Genomic DNA, 13609 nt, shown 5'->3' with positions numbered 1-13609 from the left:
GCCTCCTCAAGGTCATCAGTTCGGCCCAGTTACATGCAGCTCCATAACCCAAATGCTGTATGAGCCAGTGCAAACCCATCCTCTTGGCAATGGGGTAAATCATGGCTTCAACAAGTACCGGTGCTTCTTGTTGGGCTCTCTGATAGAACCTTGGTGAGCTCAGCTATCTCACACACAGCTACCTCACTACCCAGACACAGCAGGAAGTCACCCACTTAGGAGTGGGACAGACAGGCCAATGGCTAGTTTCAGGGGAACAAGCCAGGTCGAGGTGCAGGAACCTAAATGCATGCTCCATCCTCCAGACTGGAAGACACCTCCCTAGAGAGCAAGCTGGCCACACGGGCACATGCATAGACATAGGCAGACACGTCTTCCTGCCAGGATGTCTCCTGGAGGCTGAGTCATTAACACGTGAAATGAGCAGGGTCCGGCTTGGGGACTTGTCTTGCTGAATAGCATTTTCGCTGCTGTTGACATTCCCAACAAACAAGTCCAGAGTGTCAATAACCAGGATTACCCAACAGCATCCTTCAGGTGATAAAGATATAGTCTGTTTACTATGCTACCCTTTGTAGTGAGGCACTGGGGGCCTCTCACAGGGCTTGCACCTGTTCTCATCTGCTGGGACTAGTCCCCAACAGGGAGAGGTAGGACCTGAGGGAAGCTGGGGCCTAGCTTGACTGTAGACGAGGTGTGGCTTTGTCCTCCCAGGGTCCCTCAGTCCCCAAACTTTGGCACTCCCCAAGCTCATTTAGAAAATAATATCCTGTAAATCTCTGGCTGAGCATTGAGTCTCAGTGCATCCTGGGAACTCAAGCTTCCGAATGCACTGGAAGATGTGACCTCCCCCGCAAGACTAGAGATGAGAGCTGCAGTGCTCTGCACTGAGGCCCCTAGTCCCAGCCAACCCTGCCACCTCTTCCCACCAGTGGCGAGCATGCCTCCTCTCTGGCCCCTCTCCACCCTTCCATGACTCACAGTCTGTTTCCTGTCCCATCGTCACTACCCTAGTTCTGTTCCCCCTGCCTAGTTCCTGTCCTCCACATCTCTTGTCCTTACCAGTCCCAAAGTCACCTCTAGAAGGTTTCTGAGCCATGTGACCCTTTTGTCATAGGAAGTATGTCTCCCGAGGTCCAAGGGTAGACTGGAGTCTGATTTATTGCCCCACACCGATAACCATCAGTGTTTGTAGACTTAGCACGAGCGATGTTTCTGGTCTCCCTCCCCAGCCTCTGGACTCTGCCCATTGTCTGCGAAGCTGAGTTTCAAGACAGCGTGGCTGCTGGGTTCTGACCCTGGAACTAGCCTGTGGGAGTCACATGGGAGCTAGAAATCTGCATTTGGCGCGTCTCAAACAGAGCTATGGACTCCGCAGCTGAAAGGCGGGCTGTGGCCCTGATCTTCTGTACCGTGTGTACTGAGAGCAGCGCGGTTGCCTCTTTCTCAGATAGTCAAGCTCTCCACACCAGTCCGTTTCCTTGGAGTTTCGGGGTGGTTGTTTCACTTCAATGATGATGCCGACTCAGGGAATGGGAGCTTTTGTCCTGGAGATGCCTGCTCCTGAGGAGAGCTAAACCCGGGAGCATGTGTAGGCTGAGCTAGTGAACCTAGCTCCAGGAGCCTGTCACAGCTAACTAGGAACAAGGAGAAGCCTGAAGAGGCAGGATAAGAATGAATGTAAGGGCAAGGAGCAGTGCTGAATGCTGGGCCACTGCTCTGCCCACAGATGCTGGGAGGCAGGCACAGCCTGGCACAGCAGAGGTGGCAATGAGTGAGTGAGTGATTGCCTGGCTGGGCTCCGGGGGAGGGGACAGAAGCTGGGGTCATAGGCGGAAAGAACATGCCTCCCTGCTGCTGCCCGCCTGGAAGCTGTTGATCTCCTGCAGGGCCCGCTGAGCCCAGCTGCTCAGAACCCAGTGCCAAGCATGGGTCCCACAGAGCCAGCCCTCCCCATGGAGATGCTGGGGTCAAAGATAGGCTGGAGAGAAGGAGGGCTACTTCCAGGAGTATGTGTGAACAGTCATGTGAGCTTCTCTGCATGTAGCTCAGAGGCAGCTGCCTCTGTAATTTGCACAGGCTTGAGTGGGGTCACATCCCCATACCAGCAGGCACAGGGAACCTAACTCCAAGACCACCTCCTGTTCAGAGGCTCAATGCTCATAGAGAGGTACCTCTGTCCCCCTAGCCTTTGCAAACAGGAGAATCTGAGTCAGAGTGAGGTACTCATGGTGGAGACACCCAGACAACAAAGCTGAGCAACTTCCTCGGGGTCCTTATTGTAGAGGCCACCATGAATCCTTGGCCTGGCCTGCCCACTGCCCACCCCTCTTCCCGCAGAGGCTTCACGAGGCTATAAATAACAAGATGGGTCTAAGAAGCCCTGAAATCCCAGGGCTTTGCAGTGGTCATGCTTTAATAAGGGCCCAGCCTCCCTGAAGGGTAGTGACAACTCAATTTAGCCAGCTCCTGGGCCCTGGCAGCTCTCTAGCAGGGACTGAACAAGTGGCTAGTGTAGCTTAGCTGGGGTCCCTGAATCATAGCCAAGATGGGTGGGGCCACGAGGAGGATGTGGGTAGGATAAAGCCTGCTCACTGCAAGATGGACTCAGGACTGCTCTGCTGGGGTGCTGGTGCTGGAGAGCAGGCCTTGACTCTCAGGGTTCCTGCTGACTACGTCCTCGCTGTCCAGAGTTCCTGTGGGAGACAGAAGATGATCAGTCAGCCCAAAGGAGGCAGGACCTTTGAGACTAGGCCTGGGAACAATTTATTACAAATTCTTGAGGCTCTGTTTGCATAAGAAACCCCAAAACAGACCCCTTCACTGCCATCCCCGTGCCACTGCCACCCCATGGGCTTAGTTCCTCCCAGCACAGTACAGAGTTCTGTGACCTCTCTGCCCCAATCTGGCACTCTGAATTCTGTTCTCAATACGGGAGGCCTGGGGTTGCCCTTGGAACCCCACCTCTGCAAACCCCACAGGGACTCCCATCTCCCTCTCAGTGAAGGTCACAGTCCTTTGAAGGATTCCCTCTGTGCTCTGCCTCTCTTGCTGCCTCACTGTCCCCATCACTCCTGCTACAGTTGCCCTGGCCACTTTCTCAGTCCTCAGCACCTCAAGCACATTCCCACCACAGGACCTTTGCACTAGCTGCCCTCGCCTCCCGGAGCCCCTCCCAACAGATAGCTGCCTGGCTCACGTCCCTTTTCCCTCTTTGCTCTTTTACTCCAATGTCACCCATACTCCACCACCTGTCCTTGTCGATCCCTTTCCCTGTCCGTTGTCTCTATGGCACTTACAGCAAACATTTCTCTCTCAGTTTTTCCATTCCTGGCCTGTCTCTTGCCACTAGAGCATTAGCTCCGTGAGGGCTCAAACTTGGCCTAATTCTGTCTCTCTCCGGCATCTGCTACCTTGCCTGGCACATGGCAGGGACGTAATAAATTATCTGGAATGCGCTGTCCAGAAGCATAGGTAGTTGCCAGTGCTCCAAGTCCAGAAGGGCACGAAGAGTGGGAGTACCTTTGCCAGACTGCCTGGCCTGGGCCTGGTCTCTTTCCAGGTGCAGTGCGGTCAGGAGGAAGCAGCCACCACCCAGCACGATGGCAAAGGCGCAGCACAGGAAACTGTGTTGCAGACTGAGGAAGCGCTGCAGGTAGGAGTTTGGGCGCCCAGTCTGCAGGACGCTGGAGATCTGCCAAGAGGAGAGGTGTGTTTGCGAGCCCCCCAGGTGGCCCCAGGACCTTAGCACAAACAGCACCTCCCCAAGTTCCTCCCCCCACCACACACACACACACTTAGACACTCCTTACAAGTCCAGTGAGGTAGGGGCTGCCAGCGTCTCCCAGGATGTGGGCCACTGTGATCTGGAGCGCCTCTGCTGTGCCCCTGCACCTCGGCACCACTACCGACTGCAAAACACAGGAGCCCCAGAGGTAAGCAAGGAAAGAAAGAGCACCCCTCACCCCATCCTTCTGTTCCCAGATTCTCAGAGAGTGGCAGGCCAGACAGGTCAGAGGATGGATGGGAAGGATCACTGACTTCCAAGACTCAGGCTCCTGGGGGCCCTGGGAGGCCTCCTCAGGACAGGGATAGTAGAGGCAACGAGCATAGCACTGGACAGAGACACAGAGTTTATACTTGAGCTGGGCCTGTCTGGCTGTGACCACACTGGTAGGGCAGTATCTCAGCTCGGAGCTCCAGACATCAGTGCAGGCAGGTGAGACCAGTGTGGGGCAGTGGTGCCAGGGAGGCTCACACAGCTCCATGCGAGAAGGTAAGGACGTCAAGAATGTGACTTCTGGAGTCAGACAGTCTGGGGTTCACTCCCAGTCTCTACCCATTAGCTGTGCGTCTTCGAGCAAGTCACTTTGGCTTTTCCTGTCTCCTCTCTAAATGGGATAATGATAGTACCCACCTTGAGAGCTATGCTTAGTGTCGTTCAGCTGAGATTCAGAAGCTCACAAGAACATCTGTCCTGCTGGCGGAATGCTTTGGGTATGTATGCCTTCTGCCTGGCAGGCCTTCCCTCACTGTACATACTTGGGGAGCACTATTAATCACTTAGGACTTACCCTTATTCACCTCCTCTGTGAAGCCTTCTCAGCTTTGAGGGCCTGACTTCACACACACACACACACACACACACACACACACACACACACCCCACAGTTAAATGAGTGTGTGCTCCCTGGAACTGGGAAGGGTCCCTTCTTGGGCCATTTCTTTATCTCTCATACTGTATTCATAGCAAAGTGCCTAATTTCTCCTGTGTCCCTGGAGTACCACAATACACAAGGATTAGAGGGACCCAGCGAAAATCTGCTAGCCAAGTAAGAGAAATAGAACATTCTAGAAGCCTGGTCTCAGGAGAAATCCTGCCAGTTAAGAGATACTTCACACTATGACAGCCACAGAGGAGAATGCTGGTCTGGAGTCTTGTCCCCAGGACCTCAGTGTCTATTATCTGAAAATAATAATAATAACAACAACAACAACAGTTAGCATTTAATGACTGCTTCCTGCATGTGTTTATATATATATCAGCCCCAACAAGCCATGAAGGTGATATGATTGTTTCCTGCATTTTATAGATGGGAAAGCTTTCACAGAGCAGGTAATTAAATTATCCAGAGCAGCCCAGCCAGGAAATAATGGGCCCAGACTGGAAGGCAGGCCGTCCTGTCCAGGGACTGGTCTCCTGACCTTCTGCTGTTAGGGGTGGGGAAAGCTGGCAATTTCAGCCATGTTAATGTGGTCATTACACAGCATTTAAAAGGTGGACAGTTAGACTAAAAACACAGAAGTAGGCCATGGCAGCTCACACCTTTAATTCCAACACTCAGGAGGCACAGGTAGGTGGATCTCTATGAGCTGGAGGCCAGCCTGGTCTACTCAGAGTTCCAGCCTAACCAGGGCTATATAGTTTCAAAAATAATTAAGAAGACAGTGTCCTTAGTGGTCTTGCCTATGGGCAGGAGAATCAGTGTGCAACAGAGAGGGGTCAAAGAAACATTGGAAGGTAGGAACCCAAAATACGATTCTGGATTCCAGAACCCCAGCAGACAGACACAAGAGGTCTGCTGGAAAGGGGCTTGTGGGTGGGCAGGGCTGTGGGCAGTCAGATGGTATGAGGTCACTGGGGCCAAGGTTTTCTCCCCAGGTGGTTAGAGAATCTGGGCCTTTTGCCATCTCCAGGATCTGCCAGCACTGGAGGAGGAACTGACCATAGCTCAGTACCTTCCCAGGACTTCCTTCTCACCCCATAATTATGTGATTAGTCACTGGTAGCTCTGGGGAGCTGGCTAAGCTTCCTTAACAGGGGCCTCAAGTCCTCACACAGGTTCATGTGGGGCTGGGGCTGCTCAGACCCTCAGAGTAAGGTCCCTACAAGTTTCTTATCTTCTCAGCATAGGGAGACATAGGTCCCACATCCTTGCTTCTTCTGGATGTCCGTGGCTCTCTAAAGGCCACGCCCAGCAGCCTCTGGCAAGCTGGGGGGTGAGCAATTTTGAAAATGAGTGGCTTTGGGGTTTCCAGCATTCCAGGTTCACCAGCTTCGGAGACAGAAACACCTGTGTTTTGGCTCGCCCTTAGAAAAGCAGCTCCCTTTATAGCCCAGGGCAAAAGTGATGCGGGCGGCCACCGCCTGGCAGAAAGCTGGAGGAACAATCACTAAGGACAGATTCCCTGGCAGCCTGCCTTCTGCCCTCCCCAACTCAGCCCTGTGACCAGACACTTGTGAAGGGTGACACAGTCACTTCTCGAGCATCCTTCTCCTCACGGTTGGGAGGAAGGGTGAGCCACTGAGGACCAGGCTGAGTGGGGCAGCTGCAAGTTCCTAAAGCAGATTTAGAAAGACACTTTCTTGGTCTTTCCGGGAGAAAAGATCATCTAAGACACAGCCAACCCAGGAGAGGGTACATAGGGAGGGTGTAGGATTGGGCTCCCCTGCGGCTGGGTAAACTCAAACAGATAATGAGAAATTTGCAAGGAACATGCAGGCTGAAGAGATGACTATGCAAAGCAGCAGTTGTGCTGAAGACGACTGGGTCAGGCTTCTGAGGGAAGTCTGCTGGCAATGCAATTCCTATACCCTCTCTCCACCCACCCGCTCAGGTGCTGAGGCCCAGGATCAGTGACAAGCTCCTCCAAGTTTGTCTCGGGCAGAATGAAGTGTGAGAACCATTGGAGCAGGCAGCCCTGGGGCCTCTCGTCTAAAAGGAACCTGGATTCTCCTTGGGGAGAGAGCAGTGTCCTGAGGCAGGATTGTTGGAGATGGCTGCCACCTCTTCAGGAACACACAGGGTACAGGTTTTAGCTCATTGCTTCCTTACAGCCTGAGGCACAATGGATAAGAACTACTTCTCCATCTATTATACATTTGAGGCACAGAGAGGTCACATGAGTTGGCCAAGATCTCTCAGCTAGTGAGTGGCAGGGATGCGCCTGAAAAACAGAATCGCTGGAATGCTCCTGACCGCGTCCTCCTGTCCATCTTCTCCTCCCTCAGCCATCCTCTGACTCCAGCCCCCCAGGAACTCACAGTCTCTCTACCCTGTTCTCCTGTTAGACCCTCTTGGTTCTCTCTCTACTGAGAACCGTCCATCTGAATATCTCCTACTACAATACTCTCAGAGCACCCAAAAGAGAAGCTCACCTTCCCACATAGGAGCAAGAGCCCCATCCTCTATTTCCCCCACAACCTGTCCCTGTATAAGTCTTTCCCCTGCCCTGCTTCCTCCAAGGGACCTCAGTCTCCACATTTGTTACCTCCCTGCCCCTTGCCACTTGGCTTTCTGCCATCTTCTGCCATGTCTGCATATAGTGCTTGTGGTAGTTTGAATGGAATTAAAGCCCGTGATCTCACAGGGAGTGGCGCTAGCAGGTGTGGCGTTGTTGGAGTGGGTGTGGCCTTATTGGATGAAGTGTGTCACTGTGGGAGTGGGCTTTGAGGTTTCTTATGCTCAGGACACCCCCAGTCTGTCAGTCAACTTCCTGCTGTCTCCAAGATGTAGGACTCTGAGCTTCAGTACCATGTATGTGGTATTGCCTGTATGCTGCCATGCTCCCCATCATGCTGATAGTGGACTGAATCTCTGAAACTGTAAGCAAGCATCTCCAATTAAATGTTTTATTTATGAGAGTTGCCATGGTCATGGTGTCTCTTCATAGCGGTGAAAACCCTAAGACAGTGCTCTTATAAACCTGTACCCCTCTACTGCAAGAGAGCCCCTTATAGGTGCTGAGACCATGTCCTCCTGAGCCCTGTCCTGTTTTTCTGCCAGGGAGATAGAAACACAGGAGCTGAAAAGGCTGGACTCCTACCCCAACTTCTTATCTAGTACAGAAAGATCTTTGCTGGCTGCTGGGTTTAGGGCAGGAGAGAGGCAGGGAAGGCAGCATGGAGCTGGCTAGAGCAGAAGCCTCCAAGCCGTGAAGGGCTCCGAGAATTTATACGCTGGGATGCATGTGGTCAACCAGCTCCCCAACAGTCCAGACTCTAGCCAGGCCCCAGAGCCACCATCCACCTCCTCCACAGCCATGACACACTCCTCTTTAGCACTGCCAAGCGCCCGACGCTGCCAGGTTAATGATCCCGGCAGACACAGACATAGAGATGCCCTGTAGCCTTCACATATCTTTGGGGCTGTCATGTGGAAAAGAGATCACAGTGGGGGGCAGGTGGAGGAAGCTGTGGGGGGCATTTTCAGCACTGCTTGAACCACCTGAGAGAGAAAGAGCTGTGTGGAGGATGGGTGTTCCCTTAGGCTGTCTCATTGACCCCACTAACAGTTAATGATTAGGCCGTTTTATAGGCAAGGAAACTGAGGCCCAGGGCCATTTGCCAGGCCTGTGGCTGAGTCTGAGCCCAGGTCTCGGTGCAGAGGGAGGAGCAGGGAAGACAGGCTAGCTTTACTGCTGATACACTCACTAGAGTCAAAAATTGGTTGAGCCTGGACTACAGCAGGCAGCGACATTCTGCCAACATAGTGTTCAAGTAGGCCTTGTTTGATTAAATGACATACACCCCCATAGTCCTTCCAAACCCAGATTCTAGGACTCCAAGACATTTTTGGGAGATGGAAGAACCGTGGAAATCTCAGGGTCACAGTGAAAATCCTCCCCATCAATCCCTGTCCCGGACACTGAGCTAAACTTTCTATGAGTCATCTCCCTCCACGCTCACAACAATGATACTACCATTCTATCCCCATTTTCATATGGGGAAACTGAAGCTCAGAGATACAAAGCAACCTGCCTAAAGTCACACAGCTAGCAGTGGCAGAAGCAGGACACCTTTCACGAGACAGCTTTCTACCTATGTAGAATCCTGTGGCCAGCACAAGACTGTGCTAGTCTGTCAGAAGGCAGCAGGAGGGCATTGTGTTCTTAGACCTAGGAGCCCTGCTAGCAACCAGGTTCAAACTCTCACAATGTTCAAAGCCCTTGTGCCCCCTCAAAGGAGGCAGGGAGGCTGAAGACGGTGTAGCTGAGGAAGGACCAGGGTGGATGGACTCAGGACACCAAAGCCATGTGGTGGGAACAGCACATGTGGTAGGTCTTACCCGAACCCTTCGAGTGATCCATGAGGTGGGATGAGCTGAGGCCAGCAGGGTTCAGCGGCCAGTGCTCTAAGTCAAGGGTCCCTCTCTCTGACCCTAGAGTACAGGCCAAGGAGCCCACTTGCTGAGATGTAGCACGATGATGAAAGAAAGGAAGCCTGCGCCAGTCCTAGCTCAGAGTCTTGACAACGTGTGACCTTGGTCCAGGCACCTTGCCCTCTCTGAGCGCCCATGCTCATGTGCAGAATAAGGAGGACAGAGGAAACAGCTGAGAGTGTCCGAAAGGGGGTACTTTGTCTATGGAAACTGTGAAGAGGCCTCAACCCCTGCCCCACGGCCTCTGACATCCTTCCCAATGCCTGGGCTACTCAAAAGTGCCAGGACCAATGTGCAGCCCATACCTACCAGCAGGATATCAGCAACCACTGCCCAGTTGCAAGACAGAAGGAGCTCCCCGAGAGCCAGGAACACCTGCAGACAGAGAATGTCTTGGATGAGACCGTGGCCCCACCTCAGGCTCCCACCCCTTCCAAGTCTCTCCTCAACTGTGCAGAGGGGAAACTGAGGCTCCTCAGAGGAAGGCATGTGGAGACAAATGGGTGGAAGAGCAGCCCCCAGGATGGATAGACAGGCTGCCCCTGAGACCCCCAAGTTGAGCACCAGGCTACAAGTCTGATAACCTTGGCTCATGACCACCAAGAACCTTGGGGGTCACCCATGGAACCCAGAAGGAGGAGGCAACAGGGCTACTAGAGCACTTCCAAATCTGTAGACTCAGGACAAGAAGGCCAAGGTCTCAGCTTGCCTACTCTCTTTTTTTTTCCTGCTGAGGATTGCGTTCACCAGTAAGGCGTTGGGCACCTCTAGATAGGCTTCTCCCAAGCACCTTCCCGAGAAACCCCCACCCCAAGCTAGCATTAGCACAGCCATTGTGTAGACAAAGGTAATTCCTACGTAAGGTCAAGGCTCTTCTCAGGCCATAGCTGGCCAGGGCAAAGTCAACCTGAAACGCAAGACTTCAGGCTCCCATCCAGTGCCTACCCCGCCTTGCTCCCAGTGTCCTCTGCTGCTGGTCCCGTCTTACCCAGCTTTCTGAACCGTGCTACCTCGTGCCAGAGGATTAAGACAATCCTCATTCCCTTCACTCAAGAAAAGCTTAATGAAGCAACTGAAGAACGAGGAGGAAAGGCTCACTTCTCCCAGCATCAGGGAGCTGATTGCCAGGGTGGAATTAGTCATTCCTGGAGTCACGGGGTTATGTCTGAAGCAGCACAGGCTTGGGAACTCAATGGCTTGACATCTCCAAGGCAGAGAAATGAAAACCACCACTAGAAAGGACACCTGCTGTATGCCAGGGGTCACCACTGCATTACCCCTTTCGGGTCCAATAATTTGATAAGGTCATCATCACACCCATGTCACAGATCAGGATACCCAGGCCACTTTACAGAGAGGCCCTCTCCTCTGTGTCTGGCTTTCATATGGTGAGTTTGGGAAGGCCTTTGACCACAAAGAACTCCCAGGGCCCTCCAATGGCTACCATGCCTTTAAAGGCTGGTAGGAGGAATCAGATGGTGACCCTGAGCAGAGGTGACCCTGGCAGATACCTAGGAACAGTCAGGATGGGCTAGAAAGAGCTGCAGGAACCCAGGAGGCAGAAGCCCTACAAACAATGCCTGGCAGATAAACCTTGTGAGTGCCAACAAGAGGCTGGAATGTGCCACCACACAGGGTGGGGCAGGAGAATAACCTGATCCAGCGAAAGAAGAATAGAACAGAGAGACTACGCGGCTCTTGTGATCTCTCCACCCAACCCGGCTGCCTGTGGCTGCTGCTTTTGGCCCTTGGTACCCAAACTGGGAGGCCCTTGAGGTCAAGGTGGGTCTCCTTCTAGGCTTAGGACAAAGTTTGAGCACCCGCAGTAATGGGAAGCAGGAAGTCACTGGTGGGTAGGACTCGGGTGAGGCTCATGCAGACACAGCCCTGCATTCCATCTTGGCAGGGCCTGTCAGCCCAGATTCTGGACCACATGAAAGCCTGGCCCAGTGCACCTGCCCTCCCCGTGGTTTCTTGTAGTCAGTGAACCTCTACCTGGGCCAGAGGCCTTGCCTCTTAGTGTACTTAGCCTGCCTGAGTCCTCCTTCCTCCATACAGGCTGGACACGACTGTCAGAGGGCAAACTCTCCTGTGTGGGATCGCTCCTACCCTCTCCACACCCACAGGACATGCTGAAATATACCTTTTCCTTCTTCCAGCTGGCCTAGGGTGGATCCTGAGCCCAAAATAGAGCCCCTTCGAGGGAGGCTGCAGCCACAATGGGGCCTTTCAGGAGGAACAAGCTGCCTAGGGTGCCAGGTTTCCTCAGACACACCTGGAAACAGGCTCCATGCCACCAAATCCATCACTCTGTTTGTGGCTTTGAGGGGCAGGGGGCCAGTGGAGAGAGCCAGCCTTCTAATCCCATAATTACAGAGACTCTTGAGGTAGTGGGAGCTTAGCCTTCTGGGCTCAAGGAGTGGCACTGTCACAAAGGGAGACCTGCTGGGAGACCTTGGGGAGGTCCCCCACTCCCACCTCTGGGCCTTTGTTTCCCTCACTGCACAGAGGTGTGGGGGAGCCTAGACAGGCACCAATACACTGCGTTTCTGGAGCTGGAAACCTAGTTACACACACTTATGGTCTCCAGAGGCAGGGGGCAAATCCAGTCTTCAGCCACTGACTTCCATGATAGAGTCAGACTTTGCTTCAAACAAAATCCAAGCAAACAGAGTCAGCTCTGGTGGTGTATGCCTGTAACCTTCAGCATATACCTGTAAGCTCAGCCATGGTACTCATGCCTGTAACCTCAGCATATACCTGTAACCTCAGCTATGGTAGTGAATGTCTGTAACCCCAGCATATACCTGTAACTTGCCATGGTGGCACATGTCTGTAACCTTGGCCATAGTGGTGTATGCCTGTAATCTCAGCACATGCCTGTAACCTCAGTAACGGTGGTGTATATCTGTAACCACGCACATTGTCCAGATGAGCCTGGCCTATGTAGTAAGATTCTGTCTTTTAAAAGAATAAAAAAAGGGCTGAGTGGTGGCGCACGCCTTTAATCCCAGCACTCAGGAGGCAGAGGCAGGCCGATCTCTGTGAGCTCGAGACCACCCTTGACTACAATAGCTAGTTCCAGGACAGGCCCCAAGCTACAGAGAAACCCTGTCTTGAAAATGAAAGAGAGAGAGAGAGAGAGAGAGAGAGAGAGAAGAAGAAGAAGAAGAAGAAGAAGAAGAAAGAAGAAGAAGAAAGAAGAATCAGTGAGATGACCCCGCAGGTAAACACACTTGCTATCAGTCTTAAGGATCACACAGGCTTGGGAAATGAACTCTGCGTGGCAAAAGAACAGAAGTGATTGATGTTGTGGTACACACACACACACGTAATTATTTTGCATGGTAACTCACACACCATCATTAACTACAGAGTGAAAAAGCATATAAAAAAGAAAGACAGAAAGAAATAGAAAACAAACAAACACACTAAGGGCTGGCCAAGGAGGCTCAGCAGGGAAAGGCACTTGCCAGCAAGCCTGACAACTCAAATTCTATCTTGAACAGGATGCCAAGGGTGGAAGGAGAGACAACAAACATCCCCAATTGTCCTCTAACCTCCACACATGTGCCATGGCATGAACACGTGCACGCACACACACTAGGAGAGAGAGACAGAGACACAGAGAGAGAGAGAGATGAAATAAATATGCGTTTTTGTTTTTTAGTCTCCAGTTTTGAAGAATTTGGTTGTCAGTTCATCTCTCAGGTCCAAGTCCCTCTTGGTCGGTCACATACACCTCACTTTGACATGTCCCCTAACTTGTTTCCCCTCCGTCTCTTCCCATCACTGTTCCTGCCCAGTGTGGCTAAGACAGCCAGGATGCAGGCACAGACCAGCTGCCAGCAGCTGCCAAGATGCTTCCCCTTAGGTTCAAGGAGACAGGCAAATCCTAGAGTCTGCTGACCCTGTATGACCCCTCACTCTCTATCTCAGATGCTCCTTCTCTGTGCCTCCCTGTGTCCACTGCTGATGGTTTGATCCAGGCCTCTCCAGTTTCTCAGGCCTTATCATCTCCCTCAACACCCGCCCAGAGGGGACTTCCAAAGGGGAAATCTAATTCTGCCTTTGGCTCCTCCTCAAGGCCTGGCGTCTTCCCTGTGCCCTGACTTAGTTCCTGATGGGTAGGAGGGCTGGGAACACTGCCTGGGACCTGAGAAATGGACTGTGCTGGAGAGCCCTGACCTCTGATATTTCATCCTTTATCTGGGTCAGCAACAACTGATATGTTTGACTTTAGCCATCCTAGCCTGAAAAGCTTGCACACATACTACCCATGTTCACACTGGCACTCATCCTCACACACATACCTACATAAACATACACAGACTCCTGCACATACAACCACATGTATGCAAGCCCTCACACGTAAACTTCAATACACACGCACACATAGTCAAAACCTGAGATATACACACAACACTCACATATCGATGTGCACACAT

General features: G+C 52.5%; 1 protein-coding gene across 1 annotated transcript in view; it reads right to left on the bottom strand.

The window, feature by feature from the left end:
• Positions 1 to 2503: 2503 nt before the first annotated feature.
• Spns3 (sphingolipid transporter 3 (putative)) overlaps positions 2504 to 13609 on the bottom strand; it is a 53860-nt gene continuing 42754 nt past the window's right edge. Inside the window, exons 9-12 of the mRNA XM_041665527.1 lie at positions 9471 to 9536; positions 3813 to 3911; positions 3523 to 3694; positions 2504 to 2696 (exon numbers count right to left, since the gene is read on the bottom strand). Of these exons, the coding sequence (XP_041521461.1) occupies positions 2608 to 2696; positions 3523 to 3694; positions 3813 to 3911; positions 9471 to 9536 (426 nt within the window). The 3' untranslated portion in view covers positions 2504 to 2607. The remainder of the gene's footprint in view (positions 2697 to 3522; positions 3695 to 3812; positions 3912 to 9470; positions 9537 to 13609) is intronic.

The sequence above is a fragment of the Microtus oregoni genome, unplaced genomic scaffold, assembly GCF_018167655.1.
Source record: "Microtus oregoni isolate MIOR12 unplaced genomic scaffold, Mior012 000015F_ref0000493, whole genome shotgun sequence".
In the NCBI taxonomy this organism is placed as follows: Eukaryota; Metazoa; Chordata; class Mammalia; order Rodentia; family Cricetidae; genus Microtus; species Microtus oregoni.
Note: the sequence above shows the minus strand (reverse complement) of the source record. Positions and strands in the feature narration are given on the sequence as shown.